At 50.9% G+C, this 17,806-nt stretch overlaps 1 protein-coding gene across 2 annotated transcripts in view; it reads right to left on the bottom strand.

Moving 5' to 3' along the window:
- Window positions 1-8,540: 8,540 nt before the first annotated feature.
- Window positions 8,541-17,806, bottom strand: part of TRIM62 (tripartite motif containing 62) — a 34,714-nt gene continuing 25,448 nt past the window's right edge. For both annotated transcript variants that reach the window (XM_066375775.1, XM_066375774.1), the window contains exon 6: window positions 8,541-10,804. In XM_066375775.1, the coding sequence (XP_066231872.1) occupies window positions 10,254-10,804 (551 nt within the window). In that variant the 3' untranslated portion in view covers window positions 8,541-10,253. The remainder of the gene's footprint in view (window positions 10,805-17,806) is intronic.

The raw sequence follows: 17,806 nt of genomic DNA on the forward strand, positions 1-17,806 counted from the left end.
TAAGTATTAAAAGAGAGAGGGAGGGAGTGGAGAGCACAGTGGGGCTGTCTTAGAGGAGAGTGGAGAAGGAGGGAGGTTCCTTTGGCTTAGCCCTCCCTCACCTTATAGGTAATGTCACCTTTTCTTCTTTTGGGACTTGCCCAAAGTCAACACTTCTCTGGACTGAGCTGGGGGAGGGTAGACCCAAGCTGCGTTGAACAAAGACGGCCTTCGCCACTTGGCCGGCCCACCCCTGTTCAGTTCTGGCTCATGAACGCAGCTCAAGGGCTGTTTCTGGTTCACCAGCTTCCGTCTTTGAAAACCAGCCAGAGCCGCTCTGCCATGAATGTGCTTTGTGATCTTGAAGAATTCGTCTCCCTTCTCTGACCTCAGTTTCTTCACCTGTAGCCAGGGAAGAATGTCCCCTGCACACATCACAGAGTGGAATGGGTGGGCAGATAAGGAGCATGGGTTTGGAAAACACAGCCCTGCATTCAGATCTGAGCTCTGCCACTTAATGGGAAAAATCATCTTAACTCTCCAGACTTAGTGTTCTCGTTTGGAAAACGGGGATAAAAGTGGTACCTCCTCTCAGACTTGGTGTGAGGATTAAATGAGGTGATAGCTAATAATAATAATTATGGCCTGGCCCTGGCCGGTTGGCTCAGCGGTAGAGCGTCGGCCTAGCGTGCGGAGGACCCGGGTTCGATTCCTGGCCAGGGCACACAGGAGAAGCGCCCATTTGCTTCTCCACCCCTCCGCCGCGCTTTCCTCTCTGTCTCTCTCTTCCCCTCCCGCAGCCAAGGCTCCATTGGAGCAAAGATGGCCCGGGCGCTGGGGATGGCTCTGTGGCCTCTGCCTCAGGCGCTAGAGTGGCTCTGGTCGCAACATGGCGACCCCCAGGATGGGCAGATTATCGCCCCCTGGTGGGCAGAGCGTAGCCCTTGGTGGGCGTGCCGGGTGGATCCCGGTCGGGCGCATGCGGGAGTCTGTCTGACTGTCTCTCCCCGTTTCCAGCTTCAGAAAAAAAAAATGAAAAAAAAAAAATAATAATTATGGCCTGACCAGGCGGTGGTGCAGTGGATAGAGCATTGGACTGGGATTCCAAGGACCCAGGTTCGAGACCCCGAGGTCACCAGCTTGAGCGCGGGCTCATCTGGCTTGAGCAAAATAAAAAATGCTCACCAGCTTAGACTCAAAGGTCGCTGGCTCAAGCAAGGAGTTACTCGGTCTGCTGAAGGCCTGCGGTCAAGGCACATATGAGAAAGCAGTCAATGAACAACTAAGGTGTCACAACGAAAAACTGATGATTGATGCTTCTCATCTCTCTCCGTTCCTGTCTGTCTGTCCCTATCTATCCTTCTCTCTGACTCTCTGTCCCTGTAAAGAAAAAAAAATTATTATGATAATAATGGCTCAAACAAGGCCTGGTGCACAATTGATTTCAACAAATCATAAAGTGCACAGGGACTTTGAGAGAAAAGAGAGCATTTGAAAACACGGGTTCAAGTTGGGCTCTAGAACTCCAGAGCCGGGAAGGTGCATTCGGAACCACGTGGTACTGAGACCCTCTCCCCGCAGAGTGGAGAAGGGTCATGTCTAAGATTACACTATTCTACACTATTTGACTAGTAAATTCCTGGGGCAGAGCACTGGCTTAGAGTTGAGTATTTGCTTTGGGAGCCAAAAAACTTTCAAGTTGCTCAGCCCCTCCTGCACCCCTGGTTCCTGCCTGCCCCAGGGCCTTCCTCAGAGCCACCAGTAGGAGGGAAAGCTGGCTGAGGTACCAGAGCAGTGGCACTCTCCGTGCCCCCCCGACTTGAGTCATTAAGCCCTCCCCTGCCCACAGTCCAGGCCACCTGGGCTGCCCACACCTTTCCCATTCGGGGTCAGGGGATGGCAGCAGGGTCAGAGGAGCCCCGGGGTCAGGAAAGTAGCAGAAGAAAGGGCCGGGCATCTACTTACTGCACGGGTGGGCAGCAGTGGAGAAGTTGCAGGGGGGCTGCATGCCCATCAGTGGGGGGTGGGAGACCTCAGCTCAAGTTCTTCCTGGGCGTTCCTTTCTGAAAGGGAGGGGCAGAGTGAGGTCACATCCTGGAGCAACGGACTCCAACCAACAGCTGCATTAGGCTCTCTACTCCGAATGGGGGTCAGGACAAGCAGGCTTCTGGTGGGGGGGGACCTGAGGTCAAACATCCCTCCTACTAACCTGATGCTGTAGAAGACATTTAACAACAGGGAAAAGTGCTTACGATGTGTTATTTTTTTTAATTTAATTTTTATTTTTATTTATTCATTTTAGAGAGGAGAGAGAGACAGGGGGGAGGAGCTGGAAGCATCAACTCCCATATGTACCTTGACCAGGCAAGCCCAGGGTTTCGAACCAGCGACCTCAGCATTTCCAGGTCGACGCTTTATCCACTGTGCCACCACAGGTCAGGCCACAATGTGTTATTAAGTGGCCAAACAACAGTGGTAACTAAAAGCAGGCTATGGAACAAGAGCAGAGCCTGTTTTGGTTTTTGTAAATAAACATACACGGAGAAAAAGGCTATAAACCTTCCCACCAAATTGCTAGCAGCAGTTATCTCTGAACAGCAGCTGATGGATAATTTATACTTTGTGTGTCTTGACTGGATTTTCCAAATTTTCTCCAAAGAGCATGTTATGGAAAAAGAAATTTACTTAGGAAAGCAACACATTTTAAGTGAACAAGACTTTTGACCAACAATTCCATATGTAGGCATTTATCCCACAGAACGCATAGAAAGACAGAAAATGATCACATTTTTGTTTTCTGTTTTGGAAAAGAAAATTTTGTTTATGTTTGTGCATAAGCAAACATGCCCGGAAGGACCAAACTGTTAACAGCTGTTGACTTCTGGGAGCCAGATGAGGGGGCTCTCAGCTTGATCGTCTCACATTTATTTGTATTTTAAAAATATGCCTGACCTGTGGTGGCGCAGTGGATAAAACATCGACCTGGAAATGCTGAGGTCGCCGGTTCGAAACCCTGGGCTTGCCTGGTCAAGGCACATATGGGAGTTGATGCTTCCTGCTCCTCCCCCCTTCTCTCTCTCTGTCTCTCTCTCTCTTCTCTCTCTCTCTCCTTTCTAAAATGAATAAATAAAATAAAATTAAAAATAATGAGCGTATGTTATTTTATAATTTAGAAAGGCAAACAGTCAAATGACTGTCCTAGTCTTTGCCAACTCCCTGGTTCTTGCTGTGCAGAATGCGGCTGGGTGGTCAGTGGGCCCAACTGGGGGCTCTGCATGCATCCCAGTGTCTCCAGGGAGGGGTTGTCTCTGGTCTCTGAGATCCTGCCCAACTTGGTGATGGGGTGGTTTCATGATTCCAGATTTGACACCAGCTAGCTGGTAAATACTTTTCTGAGGCCCTTTCTGCACCCAGCAGGCAGAGCCAGTGGCATGATCCCCGCCTCAAGACGCTCCTAGTCTGGTGTAGTGGGAGCTCCCGTGCCCCGCAGGGACCCAGAGCGTTGAGCTCTGCTGGTCTGAAAGGACTGGGACAGCGTGGCCTTGAGTGAAATGTGAACGAGGAGTACGGTTTTGACAGGAAGAAAAAGAAGGCAAGGGCATTCTAGGCAGGGGGCGGCGAGTATTACAAAAGGAGGCGCATTAAGAACCAGAATATGCTCAACTCTCTCCGTTTGGGATCCTAATATTCTTGAGTGCTCTGATCCTAGCCTGATATGCAGTCTTTTCTGCCTCCGCAGGAAGCCCCTGGAAACAGAAAGGCTGTGTGAGCGGCCACTGGCCTGCGCTGGGGTGCTGGTGAGGGGAGTGAGCGCTGAGGCTGGGCCCAGAGTGGGACCTGGCTAGGCAACGGACAGGGAGCCACCCTCATTTCTAGTTGGATCTGTGCCGCACTGTAACAGCTGCGGTAGTACTGCCAGTGAGGAGTCACGAGAAGTCCCCTCTCCCTTCCTAAACCCCTGTAATCTTCCCCTACCTGCTGTGCGGTGCCTGAATTCCCACCACATGCTGCCCTTTTGGAATGGTTTCTATTGTAAGTGTTCATAGGTCGGGGCAGCATCTTAAACATAAGCTGAGCCCTGAGGAACACAGGAGGGTAAGTTTGGGGGAGGAAGAGAGCAGACGGAGGAGGGCATCTCAGGAGTGTGACAGAGGGGGATGGGGATGGGGATGGGCACTGTTGGGCAAACTTTTCTACAAGGCTGCCTCAAGCTAGAACCTTAGAAATGGCGGTGGCCCCGTGGCCCAGGATCACCCATCCCTTTTGGTGAACCAATGTGGACTGGATACCCATAGGGAGCCATCCAGGGTCACTGGAGAGTCAGGGGTGGAGCTGGAACCCACCCCCACCCACCCAGGTTTAGCAAGGTTCACCCAGGCCTAGACCCCACAGCCCTGTCCTGTGAGACACACACACCTTCAGCCAGTCTCTGGTTTTCTGGGGCCTCCTGGGGCTCCTCCAGTCCTCCCAGGGCAGACAGAGCCACTGGGCCCACATCCCTGTTCCTGTTTGTAACCTGGCCATTTGGTCAGAGAGGGGCTTCAGTCTGAGGTTTGCACGGTGCAGAGGAAGGAGGCCCAGGGAGCGAGGGGCAAAAAAAGCCCCTTCTTTGAAGAAAAAAAAAAAAAAAGATTACAAAAGCCCCAGACCACTCAAAGCCCCAGGGTTGACTCTAGGGCCCTGGAATCAGGGGGCCCCCTTGATGCCCTCATCTACCAGCTGCTGCCCTGGTGGCTTTGTCCCTGCTGCAACTGGTGTGGCTCTGGACTCTGTTGCCTGTAAGGGAGGAACCAGGTGTGGGCAGGCCCCAACTGGCTCTGTCCGGGAGGAGGGGATGCCAACTCTGCCGTCAGGGAGGAGGATGGAAGAAGGTCCCCAGCTCTAGGTGCCTGGGGCTATGGGGGCCCTGGCCATGCCCTTTCTCCCCTGCTCAGGCTTCTAGTTCCCAGGGGGTGGGAGGAGGCCCTGGAATCCCCAGGAGGAAGATGAAAGGTGACCTGAAAAGAGTGGATTAGATTGCTGGGAGTCAAGAGACCTGGGCTGGGCCCCACAGGCTGGTGTCTTCCCATTTGGGTCTCAGTTTTCTTACCTGTAAAATGACAGAGGTGAGATTAGTGGTCTCTCAGCAGCCATCCTGGAGTCTGTGACACTGGCTGGCATGCTCAGCTGGGCTGTCTCCATTCTGGAGAGAACTTCCCACTCTGTGACCTTCGAGCTGCAGGCCCTGATTCTGAGGGTACCTCTCATGCCCTGCTGACCTTCTTAGACATGGGGTATCCTTCTCTGAGCACCTGCCTCCTCAGCCCTGCCCCTGCCCACTGCCAGCTGAGCCCCTGTGCTCCGTTTCCTTGCCTGGGTGGGGCTCTCTCAGCTGGGTGCTAACTGGGAACCAGGAAAGCTGGGTTTGAGCTTTGGTTTTGCCTTGCGCTTGAGCTAGGAACCATTCCTCTCTGGGTCTCAGCATTGGGCTGGAAGGTCCACCAGGCTCCTCAAGCATCTGGAATTGATCACATCCAGGCCCACAGTTTGGGGGAGTTCATCAGGACCTGGGCTTTGTGAAAGGTCCTCCCTTGTCACCAGAGTAGGAAGCCCCTGTGTCAACTCTTCCTCTACTTCGTCTAATTCCTAGGGTGAGTGGGGAGCATTTTGTAATAGCAAGAAATATAAGAGCTGCCAACATTTCAAAAGAAGATAAAAGACTGTTCTGTATCTAGGGTAAAAAACTCACAAAATTTCATCCAGGTAAAAGGAAAAACAAAGGAAAATGAACACATATCAAAATAAAAGTATTTCCCCCTCTCCTGCTATTATGTTGGAGGTTGAGCCTCCTGACTACACCCCCTCCCCCACCCCCACTGTTTCTGCTCTGCTTCCTATCACTTTCTCTTCCCTTATGTGGTTTAGAATTCCCCGGTAGCTGGGGAAAATCATGGGTGTCCCAGAGTAAGGAGCATAACCACGCCCTGGTGGCCAAGGAGGATTCAGCACCTTGGCCAGCACCCACCCCACTCTGCGTCCCCCCCACTTTCTCCCCCAGACCCCTGCATTTAAACTTGGGACGTGGTCCTTTGCAACTATCTCTTGGTAGTTCGGGGATAGTGAAGAGAACCTGGACCCAGACAGGAGGGAAGGAAGCTGGGAACGCTGCCCAGGTGTGAGCAGTCCGCCTCCCGGCATGGCCTCTCTGGCAGGAGGGAAGGCTGGTCCCCAGAGCCCCTGAGCCAAACCCTGTGCTGCCAAGAGACCTTATCTCTGTTGTTTTCTTTTCCTGCGTCACCCCAGAGAGAAGGATCCAGAGTTAATGGCCTTTTAAGTGCCGAGCAGGCCAAGCCCTGAGATTAACATTAGACTTACAGAATCTCAAGCCATCAGAGCCAGGACCCTGGCTATCCATTAGCTAGATCCCTAGCTATTCTCCAATAGAGATGGGGAAACTGAGGCCCAGGGAGAGAGACCCAGATTCACAAAGTGACTTCACGATTCCACTCCCAACCCCAGGAGACACATGAGGCTTGGCTCACAGTTGAAACTTGACTCACAATTTCACAATTCCACAGTGGTGTGGAGCCTGGGTTAAGCTCCCGCTTTGAATCCTAGGGTGATCACAGTATGGGGGCTGCTGTCTGTCACTGATGTTGTTCCTGAAGTTGAGGCGCATGTCCAGGGAGGTCCAGTGAAGAGTTTGGCTTTAGCTTTGAGGGAGCTTGCGTCTGACTTCCAGCTGTGCTGTGGGTCCCCTGGGAAGTAATGTTTCTCCACTCAGACACTGAGATGATGATACTAACTTCATGGGCTCGTCTTAAAAAGTACCAGCACTCTGCCTGCTGACCACAGACAGGGATCTGAATGGGGTTACTGTCGTTCTATTCATTGCACTGGGTAAGATCTTTGCTGGCTCCTTCCTCCCCAAGGCTGGGCTACCTTTGCGTCTTCTCTTCGCTTACCTGTGTTAAACGTGGGGTTCAGCTTGACAACCCCAGATGCCTTCATTCAAGAATTCTCTGATTACTTCAGACCTCTTGGAGGTGCCCTGATTTCCAGAAGCCCCTCGTTGGGTGTGCACATACAGCCCCTCTAGTTCCTCCCAGACACTGGGAAACTGGGAGCAAAGACTGGGAACTGACTAGCATTTCTTGGACCTGGTGCAGAGGCTGAGTGGGAGGAAGGACCATGGAGGGGATGCTTCTCCCCCACTGAACAGATACACTGAGCAAGGATGGAGGGGTGTGGCTTTGGGTGAGTCACAGGGATCTGAGATCCTGTGGTGGGGCGGCGGGGTGGGGGGAGGTTGGGGAAACTAATCTCAGAATCAGCCCCTCAATCTTTGTGCCCTGCCAACAGCCCCTCCAAATCCTTGTTCATGCAGCTCTTTCTAGAATCCCAAACAAGTCAATGACTATGGTGGTTCCCCTTCTTCCCTCTCCACCTCCTGGTACCAGTGAAGAGCTACCTGGTGCCTCGCTGGGCATCCAGTCTAATCTCCCTCACTCTGCTGGTGCTGGTGAGATGACAGAGAAAAGGATCTTCAGGCCCACAACAAAGAACAGGCCCAGGACTCCCATTTCCCAGGCTTGCACTGCACAAGTGCAGGGCCCAGCGGCCCTCCCACTGACAGTGTGCACAGCCTGTGTCCACATGCGGGGCTCTGCCAGACTCCTGGCCGGGCTGCTGCCCCATCTGTCAGAGGTAGAGTGGATCTACTTCTACACAGCAGACCTGGGGACCTTCCTGGCCTAGGTGGTCCCACACCCTATGTAAGGCACAAACAGGAAACTAGACTCCTTAGGGTCAGGTTCAGAAAACTCACAGCTCCAGGCACTGGCACTGGGAGGCAGCTGGAATGAGAGACAGGCCCTCCCTAAGTGCATTGTACTTTGCAGCTTTTCTTATAAATCATGTGAGATTGGGTTATTATCCTGATTTTCCACATGGGAAAACTGAGGCCCAGAGAGGTTAAATCGTTTCTCTAAAGTCACAGTGATAGAGCCTGGATTCAAGCCTAGGTCTGTGGGGTTCCGGAGACCAGGTTCTTTCCACTGTCTCTTGAGCTCCACTCTGCTCCTAAGGCTACCATCAACCTTTTCCCAGGCAAAGACTGCAGACTTCCCTGGCCAGTGAGATGTGAGCAGTGGCTTCAGAACTCAGTTCTCATCCATGTTCCGTCACTTTCTTACCCGTGTGGGACATGGAACTGTAGGCCAATCATGTCCTCTTTCTCAATCTCATTTTTCCACTTCTGTAAAATGGGCATAATACTATTTACCAGGCGTCCCCAAACTATGGCCTACGGGTGGCATGTGGCCCCGACGCCATTTATCAGGCCCCCACCACACTTCTGGAAGGGGCACCTCTTTCATTGGTGGTCAGTGAGAGGAGCACTGTATGTGGCGGCCCTCCAATGGTCTGAGGGACAGTGAACTGGCCCCCTGTGTAAAAAGTTTGGGGACCCTTGGAGGGTGCTTTAGGGATTAGCCATGCTAATGTATGCAGCCTGCCTGAGACAATAGGTAGGCCTTTTGACTTGTCAGAATGAATGAAACTGACGGCTGATATCCTGTAACTTTAATTTAATACAAATTCATAACTCACAAAATGGGCAACAATTAAAATAAAAATACCGCTGGGAGTGGCCCAGATTCTGGTAGATGAAGGGTGGGGTGAGACTGAGGATTCCTCCTGCCCAGGGAGGCCCCTGTGGGCAGCAGTTGTGAGGTGAGAGCCCCCCAAGTCTGGCTCCTTTGGGATGAGTGTGGTCAGAGGCTCCGAGTTCAGAATCTGGGCCCCAGGACTAGAAGGAAAAGCCAAGACTGGAGAGATCTGTCAGCCCTCAGGCCCACCCTCTGGGCTCCTGCCCCTGGGCAGGGACAGAGTCACGGAGCAGGAAACCTAGAGGCTCTGCTGCTTCCAAGCCAAGGTCTGGGGGTAGACTCCACTGACAAAAACCAAGGATGGGCTTGTTCAACATCCATTTTAACTTCCTTCTAGTGGGCCTTTTTGTGTGGCTGGGGCTGGAAAGAAGAAAACTACATTTCCCAGACTCCCTTGCAGCCAGGGTTCTAGATATGATTCACAGTTCCCAAACAGAATCCCTCATGGAAACCTGGGTTTGGGAACTGAATTGAGTGAGAGAGTCCTCAGGACACCTATTTGCTGGCACAAAGAGTAGCAGAGGGGGCACAATTCTGCAGTCAGCAGCTTCCTGAAGCAGTGGCTTCCTGCACAGGGGAGCAGTATTCCCAGTCAGGGGAGACGTGATGAATCTGGCAGCTGGGAGCTGTTCCTGGAAATTCAGCAAAGAGTCTGCTCCTCCCGGCCTTCCAATGATTCTGCAAAGCCATCAGGGACCCAGTAATAAATCCTGTCTAATTAGACTAGCTAAAGCAGCTCTTGTTTCCCACAACGGGATCTTCACGGAGATGGATGCCAAGCCTGATGAGAGGTCCCAGCCAACAGCCCATTCCGGTACTCAGGTCTTGATGAAAACAACTGCTCCCCGCAGCCTCCCCCACAGTCTAGCCTCTCACAGAGGTCTGGCCAGATCCTCATCACTCATTGTTCTGCATCAGCCTCGGGGTGCCATCATCTTGCCTTTAGACATGCAGGCAGGAAGGTGGTGGCACAGTGACTTTAACATGAGCCCAGGAATGGGCTCAACCACTGGGTGCCTCCCACAGGCCACAGCACTGTCTCTACCTGCAGAGAAGTGGAAAAAGCAGGAGCCATAAGGCTCTTGGTCTGGAGGTGGAAGGGGAGGTGGTTCTCCAGCCACACTATGTCCAGCTACTGCCTGTGTCCACTATGGGCTGGGGCCCAGGGTAAAACTGTCCGTCACAGGCTTGGTCAGGGATAGTTGTAGGCCTGGGAGCCTAAGAGGATTCTGGGTATCTTTCGAGCTGCCAACTGCTGGCAACAACACTCTGACATATCCTGAGGTTAGGGCACATGGGCAGGAGGGCGCCGCAGGAAGACAGTCCCCTGCCCCTGAGAGGATGGGGTGAGGGCTGGGCAGGGGCTGCCCTGAGGAGAAGCCGTGTCACATTCTTGGACCAAAGATGCATCCCCATCAAGGTCAGAGCTACAGAACATCAATGCTGAAAGAGGGTTTAGGAATCACGGAGCACAACCTCCATTTACAGACAAGGAAAGGAGGCCAAAGGGTAAACAACTGGCCCGAGAGCAGGCTGGCCGAGCTGGGCCGGGCCTAACCCCCGGCTCCTGGGCAGGCTCTTGCTGGAGGTCACAGCCCCCGGTGCCTGTGGCTTTCTACTGCTGCATTAGATACGGACGGTGTTAATCCGCAAGGGCTGCACATTCTTGCCGTTGGCATGGCTCTGCCCGGGGCTGAAGTAGGAGCAGAGCTTGCCAGGAAACTTCTCGCGGAAGGTGTAGAGCCAGGACATGTCGTCAGCGTTATAGAAGATGAGCAGGCCTTGGTCGTAGTCCAGGAAGACGCCCACCTTGTCAAGCTTGTCTCGGACGTTGAGCCGCGTCCAGGGCTCTGTGCAGGCACTGTACTGGTTGCCATCGTGCATGACGATGCAATAGAAGCCACGGCTGGGCTGGATCTGGATGCTGCCCTTGCGGCTCGCGGCCTCGTGTGCCAGCCCGATCACCCACTGGGTCTTCTCCGCCACCACCACTTCCCAGTAGTGGACGCCGCTGCTGAAGGCCTCGGAGCCCAGCACCGACACCTCCACGTCGAAGCGCTTCGGCGAGTCCTGCAGCGGCTGTGGGTGCAGGTTACCATAGGCCACGATGGTGCAGTCGTCGGACAGAATCAGGCGCTGGTGGGCAGTGCCCGGGTCTAGGGTCAGGGCAGCTGGCACTGCAGGGGATAGAGGAGGGAGACAAGAGAGAAGACTGTGGACCCACTCTGTGGGTCCACCTGAGGGTCGGGTTCTGGGTGGTCCCCAGGAGGCTGTGTGATACTGAATACAAGCCTTTCTGGGCCTCAGCTTCCTTTTCTAAAAAAAGGAAGGGTGAAGGCTAGGTCCTTTCACATTTCTACTTGGCTCAGGGAGCAGGAGCTATGGCTGCTTGTGTACTGCTGACCCCTGGGGCAGGGCATATGGTGGGCACTCCACAAAACTGGCTGAATAAACCAGAAGGAGGCCCAGGATTAGAGAAGTTCAGAGCTGGGAGGGAGCTTCCAGTTTATCCAAAGGCTGGATAATTCCCCTAATGGATAATTTGGAAATTTGTGGGGCGTGTTTGGATTATTTCAGCGATGGGATACAGGGATGTTAAATGTCCTGAACGAGACTCACGGCTAATTCAGGCAGTTAGAAGAATAGTATAAGGATGCTAATTCTGCTTCTCAGGCCACATCCTGCAAAAGGGGCCCCAAGCAAATTGGTGATTTGGCTCCTCTGATTTTGCCAATTGGATTTTAAAAAAATAGGTCAGGAACGCCCTGAAATGGAACTAACAATACATGGGCATAAATTTAAAGAACTTTTAGATACTGGAGCTGATGTACCTGTTATTGCTAAGCTACATTGGCCTCCTTCCTGGCCCACTCATGCAGCAGCCACAGAATTACAAGGTATAGGGCAGAGTAAATCCCCTCAACAAAGTTCTAGTTTTCTACATTGGGAAGATTAAGAAGGTTATTCTGGATTTTTTAAGTCTTATGTGCTCCCTGGATGGCCAGTTAATTTGTGAGGTAGAGATGTTTTGAAAAATATGGGAGCATTGCTTGTCAGTCCTAATGGTTTAGTCAGTACTCAGATGCTTGATCGGGGATTTTTGCCCACCAAGGGACTAGGGAAAGAACAGCGAGGAATTCTCACCCCCATAGAAGTGGCACCCAATACCAAAAGGTGTGGATTAGGATATCAAAATTTAGCATAGGGGCCTTGGTAGCTCCTGGTACCTCAATAATGCATTGTGCAGACCCAATTACTTGGAAATCAGATAATCCTCTATGGGTAGACCAATAGCCTCTTTCTCAGGAGAAACTTAGGGCAGCTGCTCAATTGGTACAAGAGCAGCTACAGCTTGGGCACACTGAACCATCTAATAGCCCATGGAATACACTTCCATATTTTGATCTTGTTGCCTCCTGGATTATCAAGGGGCATAGGCGACCCTTACAGCTTATAGGTTTTGAGCCTCAAAATTATTGTTGTTCCTTTTTTCAAAGGATCAACAACAATGGCTCTGGGAAACTTCCACTAAATGGCAAATCGCTCTTGCAAATCAATGGACAACTTTATACTGAAACTGTCAACTTAAAATCAGCTCAAAGTCTAGAATTATATGCCATTATCATGGCTTTTCAGCATTTGCCATATTCCCCCTTTAATCTATATACAGACAGCAAATATTTACTTATGGTGTTTCCACTATAAAGACTGCTGTCTTAAGGACAAATGCTGATGAACTATTTCAGCAGTTCCTCCTTCTTCAAAGACTTGTATGTCAACATAGAGCTCCATGTTTTATAGGACATACTCGAGCTCACTCCATGCTCCCTGGAGCTTTAGCACAAGGGAATGCCCCTTTTTTCTTTCTCTCTCTCTCTCTTTTTTTTTGTATTTTTCTGAAGTTGGAAATGGGGAGGCAGTCAGACAGACTCCCGCATACGCCTGACTGGGATCCACCAGGCATGCCTACCAGAGTGGGATGCTCTGCCCATCTGGGGTGTTGCTCTGTTGCAACCAGAGCCATTCTAGTGCCTGAGGCAGAGGCCACAGAGCCATCCTCAGCGCCCGGGCCAACTTTGCTCCAATGGAGCCTTGGCTGCGGGAGGGGAAGAGAGAGACAAAGAGGAAGGAGAAGGGGAGGGGTGGAGAAGCAGATGGGCGCTTCTCCTGTGTGCCCTGGCCGGGAATCAAACCCGGGACTCCTGCACGCCAGGCCAACGCTCTACCACTGAGCCAATTGGCCAGGGCCTAGGAATGCCCTTGTTGATCAAGCTACCCAAAAGAAAATTATTTGGAGCAACCATGACAGATAGAGCAATTCAGTCTCATACTATTCATCACCAGAACGCTGCAGCCCTGTGTAAACAGTTTCAACTTTCTCGGGAAGCAGCAAGACAGATTGGGAAATCCTGTCCAAGGGGTCCTATACTACAATCTGCCCCTTCATTTGGAGTTAACCCTCAAGGACCCCTACCAGGACAACTTTGGCAAATGGATGTTACTCATATACCTTCATTTGGCAAACAGTCCTATGTCCACGTTACAGTGGATACATATTCTGGATTTATAGTAACCTCTGTCAGAACAGGAGAGGCTGCTAAGCATGTTATAGCTCATTGTCTGTATGCATTGTTCTATTACTGGATTTCCTAAACTGGTTAAACTGACAATGCTCCTGCATATGGAGCAAAAGCATTTACTGTATTTTGTCAAACCTTTCAAATTATGTGTATTTCTTACAATCTTTAAAGTCAAGGTATTATTAAAGTGTACCCAGCAAATATTTTAAGGTCAATTAAAAAAATTTAAAAGGGGGGAGTCATATTCTGGAACTCCTACGGGTCTACCATATCATGCTTTTTACTTTAAAAAAATTTAAATTTCTTTTGAATGCTGATGAACAAATCTTTTTCTCCTGAAAACTACTACCTTCTTTATTTGATCCAGCTAATAACACTGTTTTGTCTTTTTCCAAATAGCTCCAGATATATGGAAAAGATTTATATAGGCGGATGGGGATCCTCAAACCCCTCAGCGAGATCTTCTGAGCATAGCTTTTAAGATACCAAGAGGCTGAAAAAGCCCAACAGAGATCAGGGGAACTACCAGCTTTTAGGATACGCCCTTAAAGGCTCCAACGCCCCAAAGGGGTCTCATAGGATGCCATCTGGGTCCTGCTTCAATAGTAGAAAGGAAGGTCATTGAGCTAAAGCCTTTCAGACTTACATGCCTCTGCTGTGAGGAAATAGGAACACTGGAAGGTAGGCTTCCCCCTCGCTCCTCTAAGGGAGGGTTCAGTCTCTCCCAGCTCTGCTCCAGCCACCTATGACCTAACCTTGCCCAGAATGCTGGGGTTTGCCACTGAAGGCTGAAGGTGCCCAGGGCCGTCGGCCCCATCTATGACACTGTGGATGAGCCTAGGGTATTTCTTCCAAGAAGCAGGTAAACTGATCTCATTTGCACAAGGGCCACTTAACTATGTCTTGCCTGAATAGTCAGGTTTTTTATTCTTCCCTCGAAGATCTCTGTTGTGGGTGTTGATAGTCCTATTTTCTGCTGCTTTGTTTAATATATAGTGTTTCCTTTATTCCTCCTACCTCAATGTCCCACTCATATTTCAGGTTGGGACCTACTCCTAATTCAGAGCTCTCTTTCCCCCTTTTGCCAACTTCTATTATGAATCTACCTTTGCCACCCAGGTTAGTGTATCCCAAGGTTCTCTTTACCTAGCCATAGTCGCAGAGCTCCAGGCAAAAGCAACCTGGTCTTATCTCTCCAGGCAGAGGAGAACAGAAGCTCCATCTCCACACATGCTGCAGATGGCTTTTCCAGTCTACCTGAATCATTACCAGCTAGAAGCAGCGGTCACTGGGACCCAGACGTGAGCCGCAAAGTATAGAACTGTGACAATTCCAGTGCCATGAGGATCTTTCCTGGATGTGGACTTTTCCTGGACTCCTGCTCCTTGGGACAGCTCCTAACGGACTGAACTGGGGTTGGGTTGCATTTATCAGGGACTTGGATGGTGTTGGGGCCAACTTGGACTTGGTGAACTTGTTAAGGACACTACTCTTTTATGGATTCTTGCTGTATTGGCCAAGAGTTTGCTTAAAGGCTTTAAAAATAGAAGACTGGAAAAAGAAGATGTGGTACATATACACCATGGTATACTATTCAGCCATAAGAAATAATGACATCGGATCACTTACAACAAAATGGTGGGATCTTGATAACATTATACAGAGTGAAATAAGTAAATCAGAAAAAAACAAGAACTGCAGGATTCCACACATTGGTGGGACATAAAAACAGGGGGCAGGGGGAGGGAAGGAGGGAGAGGGAGAGGGGCACAAAGAAAACTAGATATGCCCTGGCCAGTTGGCTCAGCGGTAGAGCGTCGGCCTGGCGTGTGGGGGACCCGGGTTCGATTCCCGGCCAGGGCACATAGGAGAAGCGCCCATTTGCTTCTCCACCCCCTCCTTCCTCTCTGTCTCTCTCTTCCCCTCCCGCAGCCGAGGCTCCATTGGAGCAAGGATGGCCCGGGCGCTGGGGATGGCTCCTTGGCCTCTGCCCCAGGCGCTAGAGTGGCTCTGGTCGCGGCAGAGCGACGCCCCAGAGGGGCAGAACATTGCCCCCTGGTGGGCAGAGCGTTGTCCCTGGTGGGCGTGCCAGGTGGATCCTGGTCGGGCGCATGTGGGAGTCTGTCTGACTGTCTCTCCCCGTTTCCAGCTTCAGAAAAATACAAAAAAAAAAAAAAAAAAAAAAAAAAAAAAAAAAAAAAGAAAACTAGATAGAAGGTGACAGAGGACAATCTGACTTTGGGTGATGGGTATGCAACATAATTGAATGACAAGATAACCTGGACATGTTTTCTTTGAATATATGTACCCTGATTTATTAATGTCACCCCATTAAAATTAATAAAAATTTATTTATTAAAAAAAAGAATAAAATGGCAATAAACAACTACATATCAATAATAAAAAATAAAAAAAAATGTCCTGAATCAGAGGCACAGGGCAGTCCCAGGCCACCCCACCAATAATTTTCAAATGTTCCACCAGATAACACCTTGCATACTGTTTTAACAAACACTGGGTATTTTGAAATGCAACTTTCATGTAAACTGAGGAAAGACTAAATTTGCTTTGTTTGGAACTTCACTGAGCATTGTTCCCATTTTTGGAAACTTCACTTCTAAGAACAATGCCGTTGCCTGACCAAGTGGTGGCGCAGTGGATAGAGCATCAGACTGGGATGCGGAGGTCCCAGGTTCAAGACCCCAAGGTCACCAGCTTGAGCGCGGGCTTATCTGGTTTGAGCAAAAAAGCTCACCAGCTTGGACCCAAGGTCGCTGGCTCGAGCAAGGGGTTACTCGGTCAGCTGTAGCCCCATGGTCAAGGCACATATGAGAAAGCAATCAATGAACAATTAAGGTGTTGCAGCGAAAAACTGATGATTGATGCTTCTCATCTTTCTCTGTTCCTGTCTGTCCCTATCTATCCCTCTCTGTCTCTGTAAAAAAAAAGAACAATGCCGCTGACTGATATAAGCTCGCTGCTCCGGGCTCCTCTGAGGCAGAATGGTGTTCTACCCCCCCCCCCACCTCAGTTTGTTTCCCGTGTGGGTGTGACTGAGCGTCTACACAGTGACACACACAGTATTTTATTATAAATAATTTCCTTCTGCTTTTCCTTTATCTTCTAGTCAGAATATATATCTATGTGTATACATATATATTATATAAATATTTGACATTAAAAGGTCATTCTATCTTTGAGACATTACAAATTATTTGTTATGATAAGTGGATGAGTCTGAAAAAGCTGAAAACCACTGATTCTAGGCTATTGCTCCCATTTAGCAGACGGGGAAACTGAAATCCAGAGAGGAGCCATGACTCGTCCCAGGCGACTCGGCAAACACTGGCGGTGCCAGGGCGAATCCGGCCATGAGCGCTCCAGCCACAGCCCTCTCTTCCATCTCCCCCTCAGTTCCTGTTCCCCGCCCCACTCAGGCCCCAGGCCTGCGCTCAGACTGTTCCCTCTGCCACCTCCCCTCTGCTTGTTGTAGTCACTCCCAGAGGCTCAGTTCCAAGGCCAAGCCTGTGGGACGCCTTCCTGGTTACCCAGCACGTATGCTCACTCTCTCCTCTGAGATTCTTTACCTTTGTTCGTGCCCTCTCCCATAGAGGGCACCACCTTCTGTGCCCACATCTCCCCAGGAGGGCAAAGACTGTGTACTGCCTGCTATCCTCACCTTTGCGTGCCCAGTGCATGCGGGGAGAGTTCTGGAGAGGCTCGCCGAGTGACACTGACCGGCTTGTGTTACTCGCAGGCAGGCAGCACAGGCCGGGTCGCCTGCTCTGGGCCGGCCACGCTGGCTTAGCAGGCCAGGCTCTCGAAGTCTCATGAACTCTTGTCTGTTTACTTTCTCCCCTGAGGGGGCTGAGGCCCCATTGAAAGAAGAGGGGTCCTGGAAGCAACCTTCCGTAGCGTGGTTGACCATTCCCAGGACAGAGCAAGACAAAGAGGAGGAAAGCTGGGAAGCGGGAATCCTGTCACCACTTCCTTGGAGCAAAGGAAGGACTTCATTCGGTTTTCTGGCACTTTCCTTATCAGTGAAGCAGGGACATGGTTACACTTGGCGGGAGCACTACCCCTAGATCACCTCTGTTGGCTGTGTACACACACAGAAGTAAAAAGTCTCCATGATGGGGACTGTCCCTGACAGGGAGCAACAGACAGCCCCTGAACTGTGCTTCTGCCCACACATCCCCTGACCTCTGGACACACCAGGCTCCTTCCATGAGCTGTCAGGAGGAAATTTAGTTTTTGCATTTTATGCTTTTCTTTCCCAGTCTTAGCACTCAGAGGGCTGCCGGAAGCAATTAGCCCTGTGTCTTGGGGGGGTGGGGGAGGTCGATGGGAACAATTCTCTGTCCGGGGACAGTGATGGGGGGAAGCCACGAGAAGGAAGACACTGAAGTGGAGTCCAAACGTGCTACCCTGTCATCTGACTGGTCACAGTGCAGCTGGTCAGAACCAGAGGCTCCTGCCACATGGAAGGTAGGAATGCCCAGTGGGGTCAGCAGGTAAGAAGAGGTGGAGAGGGGTGTGTGGGACGGGCAGGGAGAGAAGAATCACACCGAACACAGATGGGGCCACTCCTACAGGCTG

Source organism: Saccopteryx leptura, chromosome 3 (genome assembly GCF_036850995.1).
Source record: "Saccopteryx leptura isolate mSacLep1 chromosome 3, mSacLep1_pri_phased_curated, whole genome shotgun sequence".
Classification (NCBI taxonomy): Eukaryota; Metazoa; Chordata; class Mammalia; order Chiroptera; family Emballonuridae; genus Saccopteryx; species Saccopteryx leptura.